This window comes from Petromyzon marinus, chromosome 26 (genome assembly GCF_048934315.1).
Source record: "Petromyzon marinus isolate PM22_M1 ecotype Great Lakes invasive population chromosome 26, UKy_Petmar_22M1.pri1.0, whole genome shotgun sequence".
NCBI lineage: Eukaryota > Metazoa > Chordata > Hyperoartia > Petromyzontiformes > Petromyzontidae > Petromyzon > Petromyzon marinus.
Window position 1 is genome coordinate 219397 of NC_133692.1, and position 25436 is coordinate 244832.

General features: G+C 47.5%; 1 protein-coding gene across 7 annotated transcripts in view; it reads left to right on the forward strand.

Annotated features, from left to right (window-relative positions):
• Positions 1-272: 272 nt before the first annotated feature.
• Positions 273-25436, forward strand: part of LOC116946088 (septin-9-like) — a 47405-nt gene continuing 22241 nt past the window's right edge. The window contains exons 1-2 of one of the 7 annotated variants that reach the window (XM_032960931.2): positions 273-884; positions 13734-13976. Coding sequence is in view for 3 of the 7 variants with exons in the window: in XM_032960928.2 (XP_032816819.2) it covers positions 5631-5664; positions 13734-13976 (277 nt within the window). In the remaining 4 variants the exon portion in view is untranslated. The other 6 variants (XM_032960933.2, XM_032960928.2, XM_076069819.1 and 3 more) reach the window with 6 other exon arrangements.

A 25436-nucleotide genomic window follows, 5' to 3' on the forward strand; every position in this document is an offset into this window, starting at 1 on the left:
AAGACTCATCAGTTCATATTACAGTATTTCCCTTTCCAATGTTAACGTTTAACGTGGGGAATAATGGGTTATAAAAAAGGGTGTGTTTGAGGGAGTGGAGGAGGAAAGCTCAAAACCCGTTCTCAATCAAACGGGGCTCTTATGAGAACTGGTCACGCAAGACGACCCTACCAAATGATTACCTTCTGGAGTGGCTGAGGTGAGAAGTAGAATGTTTAACTTAGGATGATATTCACCATTCCGTTTTAATTCGCCTACCCACGATTATAAATTACCTGATATAATCAGTTTGCCGCTTTTTTAAAGTAACATTTTGTGAATACCTTTCATTTGATACTCGTGGGTCTTCAGGTGAGAGAGAAATCTGCCGAGGCAAGGTCTTATAAGACGATTGCTTGTGTTGCGATCGAAACGTCGCGATCTATAATTTTCTATTTACGTAACTACCGAAAGACCCAAGAGTGTGAATTCCTGCAGTCACGAAAGCTTTAAATCACCTTTCACTTGAGCTTTCTGAAATAATTTAATAAAACATGCTCATGTGTGTGGAATCCCGATGTTATAGCAGAGCGGTGATAAGATAAAGTGAATCATTTAGTCGGCAGCTGTGCTACTGCACACACTGGCTCGGGCGCGCCTCTTGCCTGTGCAGACAGCGCTGCGTCTCGTGCCGTGTGATTCACTTAACGAAGACCTAAAGGACAACGCGAAACGATCGCAATCGGGAAGCCGCAGAGCGGTGGCAGGCAGCAGACATTGAGCGATTTGGCGGGGGCGGCGTTCGTGTGCTCTGGCCACAATCCATTGTCTTGAAAGGGGCACTGCGGGCTTAGGCGTTCCGTGTACGCGATCATCCCCACACATCTGCATCGGACGAGTGCATGGTGAGTGCGCCGGCCTGCACGCGCATACTGCTTGCTTCTTACGACGGGGCCGCTGGCTTTCTTTTCACCGTGCACAGCCGACCATCAGGCCACACCGCCAAGTGGTAGGCGGAGGCCGCGATCGGTGTGCGCTGTGGAGTTATGGTGTTGCCGTGTGTGTGTGAGAGACGGGGGTTGTGATGGTGGGGACGGTGCTCGTATTGCGCTGCGTGATGGTGTCGTGGCACGCATTGTCTTAGCAGCACCGTGCGGCGACAACATGGCCCGTTTTCTAATACATTATCATCAGGAGCAGCCATGGTCAATCCAAGCTTGGACATGGAACAGCAATGTATTAAGCTGCACTAGCCTCTGCTGTTGTCATTAAATTACAATGCGGCAGCTAACGATAATGGTGGAATTCCGTTTCGTTGAATGCATGCGAGTGGCGCTGCTTTGCGCTATAGCATGCAAGGGGGCGTTTGAATGAGATGTACTGCAGGTAGCCTGCATACTGTGTATGGTTTATGCCTTGTTACATGTTAGTATACATCATATGCATATTCAACGCATGCTGCATTATGCATATATATGCTACATTATATATGCATTATATATAATGCATTATATATACATATATAATGTAGCATTTATGGATTGTATACACTCTTAGCATGTATATACTGTAGCATGCTATATGTATACACAACGCATTCTGCAGTCGAAACATGGCCTCTAGACAGTGGGAATACGTTAAATAAAATAGGCTACGTGCAGTGAATTCTCATTACAGATTAGATTATGGTGGGCGAGAAGTCCTTATAGCCTGTAATCTCTGAGTCCATTGTAACTTGTGAAAGAGTACAGATCTTCTCAGTCAGTCTACTACAGCAGATGTGTAGGGAATTCCAATAGGACCTACATCTCTGCATTTTTGACCTAGTCAAGGCCTATAATACAATCAATAGACCAGGGCTCTGGGGTATTCTTCGTGCTTTTGGAGTCCCTAATTATATGCTCACAATCATTAAGGACATTAATGATGTTGAGCTGACCCAGGTAAATCTGCGTGCCTGGTAGTCGGAGCCATTTTCTGTTCACCTTGGTGTGCGACAGGGATGTCCTGTGGCCCCTACACTATTTAACATCTTCTTAGACCATGTAGTTCAATAAGCTTTCCGTGACTGTACCGGAAATATTTTCTACTTGGTACAGATATATGGAAGGTTGATCGATGCCCGGGTGCAGTCAATTCATGGCTTTCTATTGGCCCACCATGTGTACGCTATGTCTGGTGATCGCTGCTCACTGAGAAGGAACTGGAGACCGTGCTGTTGAACCTGGAGCGAGCTACTAGGATGGAGCCTCACTACCAGTCCCATCAAAACAAAGTACAGTACCTGCCTGGGTCATTTGTGTAATTGAATGCCCCACCACCTCTGCTCCCCATGAGTGATGGGGCAGTTGTGCTGAGAGTGGAGACGTTTCCATACCTGGGCGCAGTGTGCTTTTGACCAACTCCGGTTTGAGAGCAGAAGTCTCAACTTCGAATCATTTCAGCGGCGAAAATTTTTCATCAGCTGCGTAACGCTGTTTGGAAGCTATCTGGTCTATCACTCCATACGAAGCTCCGGGTCTTCTCGGCCACATTTATAACTTACTCTATGTTTGCAAAACGTCGAGCCCTTAAATTAACATCTGCGCCAGTTTTAAACATTCAGGATGCCCTGCCTACGATCCGTCCTGGGTTTAACCAGACTGAATTGTGTGAAGAGCTTACAGATCTTTGAAGGACCTGGACAAAGTGCCATCAGTGAGCTCCTCCGGCAGGCAAGGCTGAGTTGGCTGGGTCATGTAGCCTGCATGCCCAGCCACCGCATGCCTAAACAGTTTGTGTTTGACCGGATAGAGGGAGCTAAACGGACGCGGCTCGGGTTAAAGAGGAGATGGATTGATGTGATAGAGAAGGATGTGGAGCTGGATAGAGACTTGCCGATCACTTATGCCAGTGGTGTAGAAGAGACTTATTAAGGACGCTACTCGACAGTTGGAGGCAGTCGCCATCTAACAACGGAGAGCATAGAAGCGGCGCTCACAACAACCAGGCGGACCGCCGGGTGGATAAAATGCAACAAGTCGGCGCAGTAGGGAGCACAGGTGGTGCATCTGCCAGCCATCTTACTCAGGCAACCTATGTGCGCACGTGGGTCTGTCCCGTGATCTCCTGTCAGCGAGCCTTCAACAACTTCACGTGGCCCAAAGTACACCTTGCCTGACACCCGCTTACTATTAAAGTACTGTATGCACAGACAATTTCAACCGAGAAGATGGGTACAAACGGAGCAATCATTGGAAGGACATTATTAACCAGTTTAAGTCATAACTGACTGTGTTTTCATCCTACCTTCTGATGTTCGTAGTTATTTTAGACTCTGATTTTTAACATTAACAGTTTAAATATCTCACACTAACACAGCCACCGTCGCTCGATGTGGGGGTGGCTCTGCGATCTTACATTGACATGCAAATTTATCACTTTAACATCACTAGCCCGGCCCACTTCGTTTATGACCCTTGGGCTATACCCATTTCACACCTTTAAAACAGCCTGCTTCAGAAGCTTCCCCCCTCTTTTTTCTCCTGATGACGATTGCTTGTGTTGCAATCGAAACGTCGTAGTTTTTTGTAAACAAGAAATTGTTTCTACGCGACTTTACCGAAAGACCCAAAGAATACAGTATTATATTTGTCACACTCTGTAACGCGCGCTCAGCTATCCAGTACGTATGGGTCTTTTTCAGAAGCGACCTGGCCACAATGATATCTAGTGGTGAATGGCAGTTACTGTATTATAATCTACCCGGACACCATGCATAATATAGTACCGTGTTTTGGGGAAGCCTTCATCCAGCAGTGGATGGATCATGGCTGATGATGATGCCGGCTTCAGTGCCACGCTTATCGGCTGTGTGCTGTGCAGCATCCACACGCAGTGTGCATGGCCATGCGTGCAGTGTTCACACGCACTGTGCACGCATGATTTTATTTTGTTCGCGTTGCTATTCCCATTGTGTGGAGACCGCCAGTTACGAGCGAGATTATGTTTGTAATTAAATAAAACCGAGATCAGAGGGGGTCTGATTGATAACTAATGGTACAGATATATCTGAAAAAGATTAAGTAGAATAATACGAATGTAATGCCACGGCTTTGTTGGATGGTCGGGCGATGTTCACATGGAACGTGTGTGACTAGACATCACAGCTGCTATGGGTATCGAAGTCGATTTCTAAATCGATGTTGGTATTCATATCCCGGACATCGATTAGCTTCCTCGACGATTACATTAATTGTATTCGATAAAAAAAACGATTCGTTATTCGTCTCATTTGTACTTCTTATTTGTATTGTATATCTTAGTTTTTATTTGTATTGTATATCTTAGTTCTTATTTGTATTGTATATCTTAGTTTTTACGGACTCGTCCTGGTACGTCTGTCTCGTTTGTTCTCTGTCTGGACTGAATGGGGCCCCGTTGGTGTTGACTCGTTCTAACTCCGTCTGTAGGCTGTCTCATTTCTGTCTCATTCGATTTATCCCAAGAGCTTAAAAGGTAACATGCGCTCACGAAACGTCGTGAGAATGTTGTTATTTTATTATTTTATTCTCATTCTACGTGACTTTACCGAAAGAACCAAAGAACATGCGCATCTAATTTTCATAATTATTGCATTCGCGCTTCGATGCGTGTGTAGGGAAGTTCCAGGACACCGGTAAAGTCTCTCGCCGCCGTTTTTTATATAGACACGAACCGAATGGCCCCGATTTGCTCGAAATGTCTCTTTATATAAACATAATCGGCAGCTGTCGTTGTAGTGAACACCAGTGGCGAGTAATAATACCTCAACCGGTGCTGGGCCTCCACCTTCAACAATCTCCACCGACCAGCGTCGTGAAGTATTATGATCAAATAACCCCCCACGACCCACACGGCGTGGGGAGATCCTCAATCAGCAGTGGATTGACAACGATGACCTACGTGGGATGTAATATTGAGACCGCCACCAAAGACAAGGATCCCCTGCAAAGCCTTCACAGACTTTTGAGGCAAGTGCTGTTAGCGAGTAGCACCTGTGAAGGACAACGCGGCACACGAGGAGTGGGTGGCCGGCACCACGCCCGGCCGCCTTTGTCTCCCGAGTGGCGGTGTTTACTACACACCGCACCAGGTACTCATTTGAGGTTGAGTCGACCTAGGGGAGGCCCAGGACCGGTTCAGATATTTGTCACTGGTGTTTGGCCGTGAGCGGACATCGAACTCGGGTTGCCGGGTTCGTAGCGTGGCGCGCTAACCGCTACACCACCATTATAATTAACACGAACAGAAACATCGCCCCACCTCTCCGCTATCACGACCAGCAAGCATCGTCACCCACCCATCAAACATCACGATCATCACCATCAGTATCACCGCTCCTATGCACCTTCAGAAAAGCCCTCCTGACAATAACTACAGCGCCCAGCCAAGCGCACCCACTGCAGCAGGGGACCCTTCCTCCCACTCGCCCCCCCCGCCACGTTTTGTCTCCTCCCTGCCTCCCTCCTCACCTCCCCACGTCCCCCCACGCCGGCTGGGCAGCAGCAGTAGTAGCAGTGCTGCTGCTGCTGCCCGTGTAGCCAGGGAGGAGGACCTCCCCTCTCCGCCCTCTCCTTTCCCGCCGCTCCGCGTGTCGGAGAGAGCGAGAGGACTCCGAACTGCCGAGGGGGATGAAGCACTGTATGGACTGCTTCTCCCAAAATGGTGCGTGTCTTGTGTGCGTGGGGGTTTACATTGTGGGGAGCGGTGGTCCAGTGGTGACCGCACAGCGCCACGAACCCAGGTCATCCGAGATTCATTTCAGCTCACGGCCGATAAGGGTGGCGATTATCGGAACATGACCTGGGCCTCCCCTAGATCAACTCGGCCTCAAATGAGTACCTGGTGCAGTGTGTAGTAAACATCGACACTGGGGAGACAAAGGCGGCCGGGCGTGGTGCTGGCCACCCACCCCCTCGTGTGCTACAGTGCCGGCCTTCATCGGCGCTACTCGCTATCACCACTTGCCCCTACGGTCTGTTAAGGCTATACGGGGTTTTTGCTGAATAACTTATACACGTTGATCGTGCATTATATCTCGTATGATGGTGGTCTATTCACTTGAGATTCAGTTGCGTTTAGATGTTTGTTATGGGCTATGCAGTTATTGCTACATTGACATCCAATGTAGAAGAGCAAGCTACATAAATTGTGGGCGTATCCGTTATGCTATTTGGGCAATTTTATACGAATATATGTTAGATTTTTTTTTATTTACTAACGACGTTTCATTTATCAAACTTGTACTGCGTGTAAGAAACACGTCGTACGATATATTTTGCACTCCATAAATGTATGTTACTGTATATTGAACTTCCTTCGCACCGTACGTAGCCAACCGTGCTAATCGCAATTATGAAACACGTTACTCTTGTACTGTAGTATGCATTATGTAAAATATTGTAATAATACAGTTATTAAATCACGACGAAACCATAAGGTTATCCTCGTCGTGTAATTCGTCACAGAGTAAAGCGTCATTGTGTGCCAGTGCACGTGGCCGATGTTGCAGCGATATCGCGGGGAACGGTGGCGCAGTGGTTAGCGCGCTGCGCTCCGAACCTGGCGGCCCAAGTTCGATTCCCACTCACGGGCACCACCGGTCATGGGCCTCCCCTAGGTCGACTCAGCCTCATGAGTATCAGTGCGGTGTGTAGTAAACATCGCCACTCGGGAGACAAAGGCGTTCGGGCGTGGTGCTGGCCACCCACCCCCGTGTGCTACAGTGCCGGCCTTAATAGGTGCTGCTCGCTAACAGCACTTGCCCCAACAGCCTGTGAAGGCTACACGGGGGATCTTTGTCTTTGATATTGCAGCAGTCGCCGCGTGCGGCGCGGCGGGGTCTTAGTGCGCAGTCCCGAGGACGTGGCGCAATGGGCAACAGAGCGGCATCTGAATGAGCCGATTGTGAGAGCAGCCCCGATGTGGAGACAATAGCGGGGTGGGGACGACTGCCTGCGCCAGGCAATATCGGTGGCGTGTTGATTCCATTGATGAGAATTATGATGGTTATACTGGTAGGAACGAAGTTGTAAACTGAGTGTACCAGCCTGCAATAGATTAATGTGTCCGTCCCCTTTCAATACTTTAACGAAGTGAAATCTCGTGCTGTTGGGTGTAAAATCAGAAATAGACAGCGCAGAGACTTGATATGTCTTATTGCACCCAACATTTGGAAGTAACAATGTCATAAAATTGCGCAAAATTCCAATGTTGCTACCAGCCCACCCTGCAGGGACCTGTTAGTAGTTGGTGATCGTGGTTTCAAATAAACCTACCATTAAAATTATAGACTGATCATTTTTTTGTCAGTGGGCAAACGTACAAAATCAGCAGGGGATCAAATACTTTTTTTCCCTCACTGTACATTACCTTGTTAAATGTCTTAACATTAACTCACTAACATTGCCGCTGCTTCCCTTTTCCCTCGATGTGGCGGTGGCTCTCGTTGTTTAATCGGCTGAATGTGTCTCATTAACACAGCCGCTGCTGCGGGAGCCATCTCACATTCACATGCTAATCTCGAATCTCTAGCAATACAATGGGTTCTTCAGCACCGTAGTCATGGTGTTACATTAACAGGTTGGCACGCTAATCTCTAGCAACATAATGGCCGAGGTATATTATTGTAAATTCCATGTCTAGCCCCGCCCACTTACCCTTGGGTTGCACCCATCTCAAACCTTTATAACCTCTTGCTGCAGTAGCTCTCTCGCTATAGTTCTCCTGCCTCAGCAGTTCGCCTGCTGTATTTTTTCACCTGAAGACGATTGCTTGTGTTGCGATCAAACGTCGTGATTATTATTTATTACTTTTTCTTCTATCTACGTGACTTTACCGAAAGGCACAAAGAGTATATATTTTTATTCATCATAAAATAATGAGTTCGTGGTCGTTATGTTGCTGCGGCTACAGCAGTTCTCCTCCACCCTTATCGCTCCACGGCAAAGACAAAGATCCCCCGTATAGCCTTGAATATACTGTTGGGGCAAGTGCTGTTAGCGAGTAGCATCTATAAAGGCCGGCACGGCACACATGGGGGTGGGTGGCCGGCACCGTGCGCGGCCGCCTTTGACTTCCCAGTGGCAATGTTTACACACCGCTCCAGGCACTCATTTGAGGCCGAGACGACCTAGGGGAGGCCTCAGACCGGTTGAGATAATCATCACTGGTGTCGGTGGCTGTTAGCGGGAATCGAACTCGGGTAACCGAGTTCATAGTGCAGCACGTTGATCGCTGCGCTACTGCTCCCAACTAGGCACACGTGTCCACAACAACAACCGCCATTCGCCACTAAGTGGTGGTGACGTCACCACGACGCTTGTGCCAGGCCATGTGCACCTTGAGGCCACGTGAAGTGTCGAACGCCCGCTGGCAGGAGGTCACGGGGCAGACCCAGGTGCCACGGGTCGACTGACCGAGATGACTGGCTGATGCACCACCTGTGCCCCCTACTGTGCCAACTTGCTGTGCTTTAGCCACCCAGCGCTCCGCTCGTTGTTGTGAGCGTCGCTCCTCCGCCCTCCGTTGTTGTTGGAGGCGAACTGCCCAGTAGCGTCCTTCACGAGCCTCCTCCACAGAGGCCAATCTTGACCACCGCTGGTACCAGTCACCGGCAAGTCCACTCAGCTCCACGTCCTCCTGTACCACATCACTCCATCTCTTCTCTAGCCCGTGCCGCGCCCGTTTAACCCCCTCATACACGTGTCTGCCAGGATCATGACCAGGTATGTGAATTTAAAGTACAGAAATGACCTTCCAGTTGTAAAATACTGTCATCTCTCACACACAGAACACGTCATATGACCATTTGAAGTCCTGTAATTATCATTCTGAAGCAACGTTCAAGAACAAGAGGAACATTCAAGTAATCTGGTGGGAAAATTGACAGCGGCGGCACCCCAGGAGTTAACAGCGGGCACCTTCAAGAAAAGCAGCACGAATCAGCAACGAGTAGAGCAGCAGGGGCTCTTTAAATTTCGGGGAATTTCTGTCTTTGTAGGAAGGCTATGCAGGGAATCTTTTGTTATTGATGTAGTAAGTTAGTACTTAGTCATTATATAAATAATTTACAGCTCTGTCAAATCTGTGGATGGTCTTCCCATGCTGGGAGTTGTTTGACCATACTTCACGCTGTTGGTCGGTGTAGGTTGGTGAAGGAGCAGAGGCTTATGACTGATTCAGATAGTGCTTGCCATGGAGATTAGTCATGGCCAGCAATCTAACTCTGCCGGCCAGGTTCAGGTGCAGGGTGCTAACCACTGCACCACCACTCCACCCCAATGTTCATATCATGAACTGTATTTATGCATTGTGTTGATAGCCGTTTTGTTGGTGGATTCTTGATCCGAATCGTGGGAACTTGAATTTCGCAACTGAAAAGGAATGGCTGCGTGTGCTTCGGCTACCTTAAAATATAATTTGGTGCTCAAGTTTGTAAGGGTTTCTATTTCTGATTAATGCATTTAAACATTGTTCTCAACATGTTAACCTATAATTAAAATACAGTGCTTACCAGCAGAAATAATGTCTACAAATCATGGATAATTGCAGTGCTTGTCAAAGGTCAACAGATTTTTTTGTTCATCTGCACCATCTGATGAGGCTCAAGCCGGCGATTCCGAGTAATTGGCAACTCGATATCCCCACAGTGGATGTGCGGGGCCTCTGGTCTGTGCCTCTGCTAAGTGCGCCGCTGCACAGAAAGCAGCATAAATAAATAAATGAAACACTGCCCTTCTCTAAGATGACGTTTTCCAAGCTCCAAGCGCCGACCTTTTGCGATAGAAATGAATTTCAACAAGCATGGAAACACACTGCAACAGATTATGGTTAATCAAAAGGGAAATTACACCGCTCTCTTTGGAGGGCTGCCATCCATGCAGTGCGTGCGCGGTCACCCGACTAGCGTACCTCTCTAGTAGCTGCAGGCAGAGCCGTCCCTAGGGTGCGGTGAATCGGGAGACCGCCCCGGGCCCTGGGCTTTGGGGGGGGGGCCCGCATTCCGACATCACGGCATCTGACGTAATACTCCCGGTTTAGTTTGAAGGCGTCGGGGAGGAGGCCCACATGGTGGGAATTTCCCCAGGCCCCACCTTCCCCCATGGATGGCCCTGTCTACGGGTCACGGCGTTCGTGCTGCGCTCCCCTCTAATGCAGCGATTCTCATGGCATGCACAGCCCTGGCCGCCATCTGTTGTGGAGGGGCATTAGACCCGGCGCCCATCTGCATCCTCGGAACCAGCGGACCTAGCTATCGCGCATGTGGGTGGCACAACGGAATTAGGATACGAAGAGAGACCGAACTTGCACAATGTGTGGTGGGGCCTATTCCATTCCTTGCACCTGGGCCTTGCCAGCTACGTCACGTCACCGTGTACAGCACCGGGCGAATGTGTTGCACCAGCACGTTCACTCTGTCCAGCCGATGGGCCCTCCCCTGTGCTTTATCGTTAACCCCAGCAGGGGGCTCCCACTGTCACGGGACGTCAGCGACACGATGTCCACGTTCCTGGACCATTCAAATGCCTTGTACCAAATTGAAATCCAAACGCGGTACTCGGCTGCTGCCGAACGACAATGTCGTCGTTCACGAGTGAATCGTTCTCAGGACCCACAATGGAGATGAGCATAATTCTCGTGCAAGCGTGGGGTGCCTTAAAATAATGTTTTAATGTTTCTGTCTTTCTCCGGATTCAAGGAATGCATATTTCCCCCTGCATTAAAACAAAAGTTGGGGGAGCATCTTATAATCGGGAAGCTATGTGCTGCGTGTGTGGTGAGATTTGTGTAGCTTTAATGACACGGCATGAAATCTAGATTTGAAGCTTTCGTGACTGCAAGGATTGATACTCTTTGTTTTTTTTCGGTAAAGTCACGTAGGTAAAATAAAAATAAAAGAAAACAATTAAATCACGACGTTTCGGAGGCAACACAAGCTTCCGTCTTCAGGTGGAACAGTCACAGCAAGATCGTCGTGATTTAATTGTTTTATTTTTATTTTACCTACGTGATTAACCGAAAAAACCAAAGAGTATGACACGGTATGAGTTTGGAGTACATCTTGCTTTGCGGGTGAGCCTGTTATAATCTGAGAAATTGCGCCAACTGTAGACTTAAGGGATTGCTCAGTATTCATGTAAACAATATGAAAGGGTGTGTGGGATTTTTTTTCACCCATCAATCTCACCGGTAGTGTACATTACATAGTTGAATGTCAGAGAAAGTACGTTATCATTTTTATTTGAGTTTTTAAACATCTGCCGTAGTTTTATTCCAATTTTTCTCTTGGAACCCACGATGAGAGGAAGTTTCTATTCAAACCTCCTCCAGGGCAGCTCAACACCCCATGTCTTTGAGAACAACCAGTGGGAAGTGATATTACAGAACTGTTTCTGAGAATCCCTGAAGGCATTATTTTTATCCAAAGATTACGGGCCATACTTTCCCACAAACTCTGCAACAGAGAAATTGACATTTTGAATTTTGAGAGCTGGAATTTAGTCCATTTGAGTGAAACACCAATTTTAATATTCTTGGTTCTTTCGGTAAAGTCACGTTGAAGGGAAACAATAAAATAATAAAATATATATAAAACAATAACATTCTCACGACGTTTCGACTGTAACAGAAAGTCATCATCAGGTGTGAAAACCAACGGCAAGAAACATTTGAAAGAAGTGGCGGTTTGTATTTATTTCTTTTAAAACGTTAGCGCCACAGATAGCGATTTGACAGTTTGTTTAGAAGGACGAGTCCGTCTATGTTCGGAAAAGAGGAGGGGGGAGACGAAAAATTAATGTATGCTGTCAGAAAGTCACCGTAAGCGTGAACAATCAATAAAGACCCAAAATGGTTTATCAAATCCTTCCAATGATTGCTAAGCCAGAATCCATCTTCTCGGTTGAAATGTCTCTGTGTTTGTATATGTGGATAGCCTCATGAACGAATCTCTCATGGTAGCCCGATGGCTTGCCATTAGCCTTAAGAGCTTGGTGTACGTGCTTGAGTTCACTGCCTATGTGTTCCTGGTCGGATATGCATTGGGCTCTATGGTGCACCAAGCTCTTAAGGCTAATGGTTACTCCGACTATACAATCCGCAAAGCTATCACTCAAACCATGAAGAAGGACCCTCTTGAGGAGCCTTTCAAAACCATCACTTTAACCTACATTGCGGGGATCACAAAAAACATCTCCAAAATCTTGAATAAACACAAGATCCAGGTCCGTTTCAACACATTACATAAAATCCGTGATCTGGTTCCGTCTGTAAAAGATGTGATTCCGGTCATACAGTACCCTGGTGTCTACAAACTAAGTTGCCTCTGTGGTAGTAGTTACATTGGAGAAACCAAACGACATGTCTCGGACCGCATTCGTGAACACAAAGCAGACCTTAAACACGGTAGAACCAACACCTCGGCCGTGGCAGATCACTGTTATAATTCAGTAGGCTCACATGACATTGACTTCTCCAAGACAGGTTCTTTTCAAGCCATCGGGCTACCATGATAGATTCGTTCATGAGGCTATCCACATATACAAACACAGAGACAATTTCAACCGAGAAGATGGATTCTGACTTAGCAATCATTGGAAGGATTTGATCAAGCATTTTGGATCTTAATTGATTGTTCACGCTTACGGTGGCTTTCAGACAGCATACATTAATTTTTCGTCTCCCCCCTCCTCTTTTCCGAACATAGATGGACTCGTCCTTCTAAACACACTGTCAAATCGCTATCTGTGGTGCTAACGTTTTAAAATAATTAAATACAAACCGCCACTTCTTTCAAATGTTTCTTGCCATTGGTTTTCACACCTGATGATGACTGTTTCTGTTACAGTCGAAACGTTGTGAGAATTTTATTGTTTTATATATAATTATTTTATTGTTTCCCTTCAACGTGACTTTACCGAAAAAAACAAGAATATGAATCACTGCAGTCACGAAAGCTTTAAATCACCAATTTTAACATGATATGTTTTTGGTGTACAGCTATTGGTGCCTGGGTGAGACCATGGACTCGCTGCACGCAAGAAATGGGTCTATCCAAACGTGACAGAAATCAAAATCCAGGATCTCAGTGGTGACTCATCGCTCTGACACCCGATCCACCCCAGCCACACGCACAATCTAGTGCTTTAATAAAGCATAAATTATGCTTCACCACCACCCCTCCTAGCATGTGGTTTGTGGACTTTTAGTGTACAGTGGCGCACAAACAGTTGGCTCAGTAGTGGGTCAGTAGCCATGAGTTGTGTAGATTTCATGTTAGCATGGTACAGTGAAACTGTTATCCGTGATGAAGCGGGCAGGGTGAACTTTGCAGATTCTGTCTGTGGAGGTGAGATGTTATCTTCCTCACGTGGTACGCAGGAGGTCAGGGGTTTGATCCTGAACCTGACGCCTATATATTTGGAGTTTGCATGTTCTCCCCATGGTCGTGTGGATTTTTCTCCGAGTCCTCCGGTTTTTCCCTCCACATTTAGAATAAACATGTGTTTAGAGTATTTTGCTGCTATAAATTTCCACACGATAAGCCACTTCGTTGAGCGATCATTTTTGAGCAGGTCGCTTCTGCAAAAGAGCTGTATAGCTCAGTGTGCTTCACCTGGAAAAAAAAATGCTTAATAGCTTATAACGCAACCAATAATTATCAGGAAGCATTTGCGACGTGGACTCACCCCGACGCCCCTGCCTGCAACGCCTCGTTTCTATCCCTCCTCCAGATCTCAAGAAGCCCTTCGAGTTGGACATCCACGGGCGAGGCAAGGGCTACGCGGGGCGCTCGGTAAGGAACTCGGGTGCCGACGGCCTCCCCGTGACGGCCGCTCTCAAGTCGCTCATCGCCACCCCGAGGCTCCCCGACGACGAGTTTCCCTACAAACCGCTGCTCGCAGACGGCAGCCCTCCAGCCCCTCCAGCTGCTGCCGCAAGCAGTCAATCAAAGCGCTTCGGAAGCATTTGTGACGGTGAGTGGCTCAAGAAGATGTGCTCCTCTGCTTACACACAAGAGGTAGCCTTCATTATCCACACCAGACATGTATCTCTGATGCCTAGCGAATGATGCTTATTGTGTGGTAAATTCACAATCGAACCTGAACATTTTAATGCGGAGCTATATTCGGTGAAAAATTATATTGTGTTTGTGGAGTCATTGGTGAGTGGACAGGGACCGTCCGTAATTGAGAACCCGGTTTAATCATGGGTGATGGAGAACTGGATTCCAACCCAGGATCTCAGCAATGTCCGCTCCATATTCCTCGGGCCACATCTTCGCGGTTGAGCTATAGCACACTTGCTCAGAACCGAGTTCCGGATGCCTGTCGCTCGGAGAGCACTGCGCTGACTCCCCACCGCATGCTCCATGCTTGCTCTTTGTTTAGAGAGGGAACATGCCGCCGAGGGCAAGGGGTCACCCAGTCTGAGAACTTGCACAGCTGTTGGGGCTGCTCTGTCATCTGCGAGCCACGTCCGACCTGTGCACGGTTCTGTTAATGCTGTCGTTTGGCTTCGTAAACGGTGGAGCAACTCGCCGTACATGTAACAGCAAGAATGCACAATGGTAAGTTCTCGTGTAACACGGTAGGAGTAGATGCGTTCCTGAAAAGATCTGTGTCAAGCGAAAAATACGTTAAGCGAAAACTATTTATCCATAAATGTATCGATAAAATTTGGTGAGATATGATGTATGCACTCGGTGAGATGGCGGGACAAATAACTGAGGATACGCTGCCACGTTATAGGAATAAAGGAATTTACCACCTCTGGCTCACATCAGCCAGTGGTGATGAGTACCGCCCGGTGCTGTTGGTGGCTCCAGTGTGTGGATGTCTCCAAGACTATCGAATACGGCACGGACGCTCACGATCCGGGCCGTCCGTAGGGGAGGTGGAGGGTCTTGGGTCAAATCCCACCATGTGGGCCCCCCAACCCCTTCAAACTAAACTGTAAGTATTACGTCTGACGCCGTGATGTCTAGACGTTGGGCCCCCCAAAGCGCGGGGCTCGGGGTAGTCACCGCGATTCGCCGTACCCTAGGGACGGCTCCACCTTCGATAGGCTTGGTGATGTTATTGACATCAGGCATGCTGGGCGTGGCTTCTCAGGGGTTTCCCACCTTCAGAAAGCAGGATGTATGGGGGAGACTGACTTTTTAAAGAGGTTATAGGAATCAACCACGAAAAAAAACAGTCACTTGCAAATTTCCAACGAATCGTCGACTTAATGGATGCATTTATAAGCTTAACTTAACTTTTTATTTTACCAGGTAAGGGCCACTGAGCTATATAGCTCTTTTTCAGAAGCGACCTGGCCACAAATAATCCAATGAAGTGACTTTTCTTTTGGACATTTATAGCAGCCAAATACTGTAAACGCATGTTGATTCTAAATGTGGAGGGAAAAATCTAGGACCCGGAGGAATATCTACGTGACACAAGGGGAACATACAAACTCCAAATATACAGACGTCAGGGTCGGAATCGAACCCACAACCTCCTGTATACCAGGCGTGGTAGTTAACATTTTGCCACCGTGGCATCCCAGCTCTAAATACGGACTTCTGTTTGCGATCGTCGAAGTTCAGCCACCAGCCGTGACAGGGAGGGGAAGGGCATGGCCACAGACCGCATGTCACATGATGCACAGCTGTTCGGCTGGGGTTAGGATAGAATGCATTATCGTTAATGCTTTTGTTTTTGGCATCGTATTAATTAATTATATAATCTTGATTTAAAGCTTTCGTGACTGCAGGGATTCATATTCTTGGTTCTTTCGGTAAAGTCACGTAGTTAGAAATAAAATAATTATACAATAATAAGGCCTCCCCAACTTTGTCAGTCATAGTCGTCGTTGTACCATACTTCACGCTGGTCAGCGCAGGCTTGTTAAGGTGGGGATGTCCCAGGATGTCGCTCGCCACAAAACCAAGGGGAAAACCGGAGGACCCGGAGAGTAATCCAGACAACATGCCAACTCAAAATATACAAGCGTCTGGGTTGGGATTGAACCCACGTCCTCCTTTATACCAGGTGAGGTAGTGAACATCTCGCCACCACGGCGCCCCACATTTATTGTTTGAATCATGGGGAATTGCCATGGATGTTTATATAATTCAACCTAAATTAAAATAATCTGATAGAATTAGATGTACTTATTTTTGCAATGCTGCATGGAAAGCATATTTATTTGTGTATGTCACTTATTCACAGACGGAGACCCAGAGCACGGGTCATTGTGAATGTTTTAATCCAGGTGCTTCACACGCCCTGAGAGACACGTGCAGCACGCCATAAGATACTTGATTTTAGATTTCATTGTGTTTTCATTTCCTGACATAGCCATTTATCCAGAGGTCACGTGGTGAAACCGTATTTACTTTTCTGCAAACCTCCCCGAGTTGTGTCATGTCGTAACTTTTGGCCGCGTCTTCAGGCCGCGGCCGTGGCCACATTCCAGCATTGGGGTCCTCGCCTCAATGCCGGATAATTTTTCCCTGGCGTCTCCCGCCGCTCGTTTACATAACGCCCCTCCCTCCTCCATGCCCCTGAAGAAGTGGGCGCTGTAAACACTCGAGGCCGCGTATTTTTAGTTCTTCAGACCTTAGACTTTGGGAGGAGCCTGCGGTCTCTGATCCTTGCCCATCGGCCCCTCCCTCGCCAAAGTGGGAACTGGCAGTAACGGATGCAGCAGCACCGCCACCAGTTGTGTGGGCCTGTCACCACCCATCCGTGCGTAGTGCACACGATGCCACCAACGTCAACGCGGTCTACTTACTCCAACACTGCTTTCATGTAAATGGATGTCAGAAGGAAAGTCAGAGGTACCGTTTGTGTGTGTGTGTCAGCATGGTACTGGCAGGGCGTGGTGCTGGACATACCATCCCCCTTGTGCGTCGTTCCTACCTTCATAGGTGCTCGCTAACCACACTTGCCCTAAATTAGCCTGTGTGACTATTCGGGAGTCTTTGTTTCTGCATGAATGTGCGTTTGAAAACTGCGCCAAGCGTATTTAGTGAAGGGCGCGGTGGGGCCTCTGGTGGTGGCGGCGTTGGTGGCGGTTGCGAGCTGCGTGGTTCGGGCTGCGCGCGGCCAGGTGACGCACCGACTTGCCGACTGATCGGTATGCGTGAGCGGCAGTGGCCCCGGGAGCCATTGGCGTTTGCCAGGGCGACGAGTGAATGCGCAGGGCCCCACAGTTGGGGGGGTTCAGCTCAGAGGCCCCCATTCTTAACGGGCTGCCTCGGAATCTCATGATCTCTGAGTCAGACTGTGGCATCTGAAATGTATGCTTTGTCCACAGCAGCCTAGAAACTCTGGCCTTGAGTTTTCTTTTAACATTTAGCTATTCCAGGAATTTACAATTTTTGGTTGACAAACTACTACTTGTGTTATGAATTAGTGCCAATGCGCATGCATGCACATGTGTTGTATTCATGGTGTATATATTTACGTTAGTTAGATATGTGTGTCTTGTTGTTTGTGTAAAGTTTTTGGATACATGTATATACACACATTATACGCATTACACACAATATATGAGTATTTATGTATAATGTACTTAACTTGCTAATCAACATGTTTGCCAACAGAAACGTGGTAAATGGTTCATTAATTCTGTCTGTAGTAACAAGATGACTGGAAAGTTACTTATAGGAATTTTTCTGAAGAGCTTGTGATGCAATTGTTACATTGAAAAGTCAGTGATAAGTTTGTTCCTGATTTGTACCTTCTCCAGAATAAACTGGCCACGATTTCTAAGCAGTTAATGTGTTCAAGCACACGGTCTTAAAATTAAACGAGGGCACTTGTACAGTGCCGTGGCCAATCATTATAGTACGCAGTGGTATTAAAAGTGTAACAAGCGTTCAAAAGTTCATTCGTTGGCAGAGTAAATGCCCTGTTGAGGCATCCAAAGTACACCGCGAGTTACTGAGTGGGGAGGGCACTGGGACTGCATTTCTGAGCGCGGAGGGGGGGGAGGGAGTGTCTGTCCCTCCCACAACGTGACGTCCTTGCTGCAGCTGCAGAATGGCGTTGACGTCACAGCGAGCTTGGCAGTTCTCACTCCAGAAGCGACCACAGCCCTTGCGCCAGAAGGCCAGCCTCGCCGTGAGCCCACAGCTCCCAGCCTCCTGCGAGGCGGCATTACCGTTCGCTCACTCGCACACCCGCCCACCGGCCCGGCCGCCTTGCCGCCCCACGGACCGCTGCAAGCCTGGCCAACGGAAACACGCAGGCAGCCTTGGCACCCGGTGAGGAGGAGAACGATGCTCGGTGTATAGCGGCAGAATGAGGAGCAGAATTTAGCGCCGTGCAACGCCACGGCATGCGTCGTGGGGGCGGTGACGGAAAGTACTCGGAGCGCTGAGCTGCGTTCGTGGCAGCAGTTTTAGTTTTTTTTTGTTTTCGCTTTAAGAATTACAAGAGCTGAGCCTCCCGAAACTTTCCCAGGAAACGGCCATGGCAGCATCAGCAGGTGGGAATGCACACTGCACACAATAGCAGCGGGGGTTTTGCTGCACCCTGCATTGACTCTTTGCGAATGTGTTAATGCAGCGGCGTGTTAATGATAATTTAAGCCTTTCGTCCTTTTGAGTCCGAGAGAGTTACAAATACGCCAATTCACGAATCCTTTGTGTTTCTTGGTTGGCCTCATGCTGCCAAGAATGTTGCTCATACAGTACTTTATTGGCAATGCAAGACAGGCTTAATATCATGATACAACTTTAGCTGCTCCTAATAATGCATGCAAAATGTGTATTATTCTAGTTGGGTGCGTTATGTTTATTCCATTGACCCGTGATAGGGCAGAGGACTTAGAGCTGTTTTTTTATGGTTATTCTTAGATTAATCACTCTTCCATAACATGTCTGTGTTTCCTTTTTGCGCAGACCTCACGTAGCTATTAAATGTTCCTTGGAAGGATGTGTGTTATTAGGTCAAGTGGGCCCCATTAAACAGTAGCAGCAGCTTTGCGATTATCCAGACATTGCGGCGTTCAGAGTCTCTGCGCTCCCCGCATAGCCTCGTGCGTTGCCTCTTCTTGAGTCAAATGTGGCCGACCACATAGAGGTGCCGTGCATTTATCTTACCCGCCGTGTAGCATGGCCAAGCTGTGACAGGATTTAGATCAGAGTTCTGTTTATACTGTTTGCTTTTAACTGTAGTTCTCCACAACAATTAATAGGCATGTACAATTCCCACCACTTTAAGGGCCACCAATAGAGATGAGCACCATCCCACGCTCATTTGGGCAAGGAGACATTTCACTTTCAAAACTTTGTCCTTAAGTAAAAAAATACTGCGCCGGTGGAGACTATGAGGAAATCACCCGGAATGCGACGCATCCTGTCAGGCCTTCACCACCCGCACGGTCAGATAGCCCCCGCGACCCGCATGGTGTGGGGCGGCCCTCGTCCACGACAGGACTGACGGAAGGTCTGTGTGTGAACTGTACACGTTGACTAATGTTTTGCGTGTGACTCAAGATTACCAGTCAGATTGTCAGGAAAAAGAGCATGGGGAAAAATTCTTATGAAGTCGACCTCGCGAAGGCTCTTCACTGCAGCAGGTGCTGCCTGCCATACTTCCCCTCCCATCTCTGGCAGACCCCTACCCCCCTCCCCCCCGGGTAGGTTCCCTTTTGTTCGCTCACAGTTGGGGGAAAAGACAGCAAGAACGACAACCCAGTCGTTACTTTTAGGCCTTGGGGTAGTGTCTATCTCTCGATATCCATGCGCGCTGTTGGATAGACAGAGTCAGAGAAGGATTTTAACAAACGGGAGTCGTCGTTGTTTCCACTGCCATGCCGGGAGGTCAAATTGAACCGGGTACCTCGTGTTCTCACTAATGCACCACGGCAGCATCCATCCAGAGCTTAGTAATGATGCGAATTTCACGGGTGAATGACTGCGTGTAGGTTTTGAGGAGACGCTTGGGAAACTGCATTTACGACGGAAGTGTTTCCTGTCCGTTTAGAGGCCTGTTCTGGTTATTTTCTGAGCACGATCAAATAAATGTTGTTTCATGTTCGTCATGGTCTGTGCAGAACCCTTTAGCTAGTGTTCTCGTGCACTAATAAGCACTAAACATTACTATTAATGTATTGCATATGATCCTAATGGCAGTACCCCGGGGTACCAAATAATACAAAATAGCCGAGGCAATTAAATATTTTATTTCTGGGACACTATTTTTTCAAGGGGTGTACTTAACTCCGCGACTGGAGTACCAATCAGTCCGAAATCAGTGCTACTCCGCGATGTCGAAACGCAGCGAGGACGATTGCACTGAAACCCCGAACGCTCGTATGCACCATAGTGCATCGTGTACAGCTCGTCGAGATGAGTCGATTGCCGCATCGCCGACCATCAACAGACTAAAAACGACTGCATCACGGACATTATGCAAGAGTCGGGGTACTATGGTACCCTGGGGTACCGCCATAAGGTTCATATGTAGCATATCTAATACAATCTACGTTCTATTAAGTGCTGTATAGCCAATTGTCTTCAACAGCAGAACATAACACAAATCCCAACATGCTTTGCATGTCAAGATAACAACCATTCTAAAGCATATTCTACACACTGCCTTTTGGATAGGGCTGAGCTTGTTTAGACAGCAGAAGGACAAACAAGACATCTGTACTGGTTTCATCCTGATTTAAGACTTGCCACACATGAGTGTAACCGTGAGTCGAAAGTATACAGCCTTCAAATGTACAACCAGTCACTCTCTGGGGTGTCTATGGCTCGTAGCGCGCGTTGTTGTTCGGCACGATATGTTGACGTTTCACTACACATGCTGGGCGCTTTTTCAGGAACGTTCAGTTCCTGAACAATCTTTCAGCACGCTGCGCAAAACCGCGAAAGCCTATGCAGCAGTGATCACGTTTAGTACAGTCTGTTTTTCACTTTTGTCCGTTAGCATCTGCAGGGCCTCCCTCAGCTGCGTCTTGGCAGCCGCAGTTGAATTTACTCGGGTAAAGCGGCACATTAAGACACTCCAGACCCCCCGCGGAATCCCAACGGGGCCTCCCTGCCCCTTCAACCCTTCCCAATTAGCGCGACGGGGCTCTGCCCGGAGAGGCTGCTCGTTCGCTTTGCTTGAGACGGGAGGAGCGAGGGCGCAGATAGCGGAGTTTCCTCCCTGAATGTGGAGCGCACCACGTCCTGCCATGCTCGCCACGCTGCTGCTGCCGTTTGACAAATGAATGGAAGTCTCATGAGGGCCAGGGGCTCCGCACAGAGCGTGATGGCTGTGGCGCTGCGTGCTGCTAGATGTGCATTTTTTTGAGGCCTTAAAGAATGCTTCCGAATCCATTTTGTAAAGTTTTTTTTAAGACCACAGTGATGCTTCAGAAATTTTGCATGACTTTTGTGAAATGCTCGGATGCACATGTGGATTCGTTCACGGTTAAATGTTCCATTACTAGTATTTCTCACCAGTATTGGATTTCCTGTTTATATTTAACTTGAAACACTACACCAGTGTTGTAGGTATTCACCATTAGAAATGCATTTAAATTAATATACTGTAATCGAAGGAGCAAAGTGGTGGCACAGTGGTTAGCCAGCTGCCCTATGAACCCGCTGCCCCGAGTTTGATTACCAGCCGTGGCTAACATCCGTGGCTAACATCCGTGGCGTGTGGTATCAGAATGGATTTTGTACCACCCCATCCCCCACACTGACGAGAGAGTGATGAAGTATGGTAAAAACACGATCAATGTATGGGGAGGCCTTTATCAATTGGTGGTTTGATAATTATTTGAATTTGTTTGCATTTTTCATGTATTGGAAATATAGTTATGCTTGGGACAGAAAATATGGTCACCGTCCGAATTTGTACCTTTCACTACAAACATGTTAATGTTGTAATATCATCGTCATAGGCCATGATCAATCCACTGCTGCATGAACACTTAATTATCCACCATGATCTCCCATGATCCTGCATGCAATGTGATATGGGAAATGTTTATATTTGTAAAACAACAGGGAAAACTATAAATATTTGCAATGAGAATATGCTGCAAGGTGACAGATTTCACATATACTGTACATAAACATTGTACAGTATATGTAAATGTGCACTGAAATAAAAGCCATGTACCTAGTCAATAAAAAACTTGAATTATAATTTGTAAAATATGGATTTAATTTATAAACGAGCTGCTCCATGGAATGCGTGGCTCTTCTGGAGTCAATAACAACCTATGGGGGCCTCGAGCCAAAAGTCCCAAGCGGCACTCTCTCGCGGTCCTAGCTCCCCTCACCGGTGCTGGAGGCCCCAACTCGTCACCCCGCGGCCTTCCTGCCTCCTGGCTGCTGCGCGGGGCACGCCGGCCGAGGAATTCTGGCCTCGGCCTCCTCATCCCTCCCCAGTGGCCTCCGGGTGCTGGGCAGGGCCACGCGGTGTCAGGGCTTCCTTCCCATACTTGACTCCCAGAACCACAACTCAGTAGCCAATTAACAGCGGTCAAGGGAGAGTCGGCCGACGGGGTGCAAGAGACAGATCGGGTGAATGTTTACCACATGACTGGATTTTTAACAAAATAACTTCGTGCGATTGTAGCGCTCCATTGTACTGCGTGTTGTTTGGCATTATGTCCAATGCCTTTCCTGAAGAAGCTCCGAGCGCACGGAGTGAAATGCCGAACATCATGTCGAACAACACGAACAACTCTAAAGTGTTGGTTTTATGTACTCAGTCTGGGCGCGGATTTGTTGATTTGACTTGTGTGGCACACACTTAGATTCAACCCTTTGACCTGTAATGGCCAGGACCATAAGAGGTCATGGAAACTTTTACGCTTAAAGCCATGTAGGTTTGCTGTGGGCACATAGATCAAGTGCCGGCTCTTGATTGATGATTATTACGCTACAGTGTATTTGAAATAAAAAAGAATCCACGCTTAGCTTTGTTCAGCCAGCCTTATTTAGCGCTTCGCACTTATGATTAAATCTTTGGGCCCTGTATCTTGAAATGGTAATTTTCATGGTAATGGGATTTGAGCATGGGACTCAGAACCTGATACAAACTTTAATGTAAACTTCACTTGGGCTTGTTTTTGTATCGTTTCTGAATGTTCTTTCATAACAAGTCGACGCAATACAAAGAGAGAGACCGTTTCTTCGCTGTCTAATATCGCCGGCATCGTTCTTGTAAGTGCGGTACGTGGTACAGTGCTGCATTTAGTTGCAAGTCAGTGGCCCCATTCCAGCAGAGTCGGTTGCTTATCGCAATTTGCAGTCCTAAGCCAGCAGTGGAAATTACACATTCCTATGACAGAAACTTTTCAATTCACAGACGAAACTGCTAGTGACTTTCTGGTACCGAATGGTGCTTGTAAATGGATATTTCTGCAATTGTGGATGAATATACTGTATAGGCAGTTGTTAGCGTACTCTGCTCCCAACCCAGTGACTGGATTTCGATTGCCACCCGTGGCTAACTCCAGCGGTCGCCTCCTTCGCCAACTTGCACTTATAAATAACGGTGAAGTACGGGCAAACAATCCCCATGACTGACACGGCATGAGGAGGTCTTCATCCAACAGTGGATTGACAAAGGGCTGTACGTTGTATATCTACGCTCGGCAACGCGGACAGTTTAGCAACAACTGATGCAGCATTTATATTTGTTTATTTGTGGTAAATATAGGCGCTCTTTCTGCATTGTGGTGCTGGTAATAGTTCTTGAGATGCCGTGAAGCAAAAGGGGCACGGCGCTTGGCCGTGGCTCGTGCCAGCGGGCAGTGGCGAAGGACGGTCGCGGCGCCAACAGCCCCTGGTGACCTCATTTTGAAGTCGTCGTCACCGCGTGGGCCTGGCGGGACGGCAATTGTTCAGGATTAACGCTTAAAGATTTAACTTTTCTGGGGTCATATTTTTTAAAGAAGGGATGTTGTTGCCTTTTGAAACAAGTTCCGCAGTCCTGGGTAATTAAAACGTGACCTGCTGATGCACATTACCCGGTTTTTAAGGGATAATTTGTATGACCTGACGATGGGTCATTGGAATCTCATAAATTACGTTCTGTAGTTTGAGTGGAGTAACAGTTACTGTACCAGAGAGCACTGTGCTGCTGCTGAGTTAATGGTCGCATTTCATCTTGGAAGCGTTTTGTGAAAACCATCGGAGTGACCGCCAGAGCCGTCACAAAGGAATTGGAGGCAGCTGTTGAGGCATTTGTTCATTTGGGGAGAGAGAAACAAGTTGAAGAAAGAGAAAGCAGTGGGAGAGTGGTGGAGGGGAGATTGTGTGAGGATGAAAAGAGTCCCCAAAGGCCATTTAACAAAAGATGCCGCTGCCTTCTGTGGAGCTGCATTCTGTTTTGTCAAAGCAGTTGCTTTGTTTTTGTGGACAACATTGTTTTCTATTTTACATATTGTATTCTGAATGTTCACGCCTGTACGACATAGTGCGATAAACTGATGTTTACAGTCCTGAACATTGACATAGTATATGGACACTGCCACGTATCCGTGTGTGTACGGCTAACACGTAGTCGGTAACGTGAGTGTAAGTTCTAACGATGTGAGAAGGGCTGGAAGGGTGAAGCTTGACACAAATATAATCGTGTTCATTCTCACAACGAGAAAAATCTAAACTCCAAAATGTTTGCATTTTAGCCCCAGAATTCCGCTTATTCATTAATTGTCTTTCCAGCAATGGAGCTCCTCAAGTAATCATAGAAAACAGCAATTTCTCAATATTGGTTATACTAAGTATGCGCATATACCACATGTGTGTGTGTGAGCATTAGTGTAGCGGATAGTGCGCTGCACTACGAACCTGGTGACCTGAGTTCGTTTCCCGCTCATGGCCAACACTAGTGACAAATATCTGAAATGGTCCTTGTCTAGGTCAACTTAGTCTTAAAAACGCATACTGGTGTGGTGTGTAAACATCAGCACAGTGGAGACAAAGGTGTCCAGGTGTGGTGGTAACCACACCACCCCTCATATACTGGGTCGGCGTTGATAGATGCTCACTAACAACACTTTGCCCAAACTGGTTGTAAAGGCTATATGGGTGTAGTCATGAATGTGTGTCAACACAGTTTGCGATGTTTTGACATCCGAGGCATGAAACCTATTAACTATTATAATAAACACAGATGAGGCTTACAGTAATCCACTGCCCCAAACTGAAACACGCACTGGCGGTGCCAATGGTGGGGGGGGGGGGGGGTGGCAAGTGCCCCCCCAATGATCCGATCGAAATCCCTAATTTCGATCGGATCATTTGGGTTTATTAATAAATCGGCATTTTGCGACCCCCACTGCCACTGTGTAGCATATTGTAATGTGCCAGGGACTCTATGAGATGATAGGACAATAGTCTGAGTCCATAATTGGCAATAAGTAACGGCAAAGCAGTTATAAGTGACTCAGAATTGTGCGCAGTTGCGTATACAGTA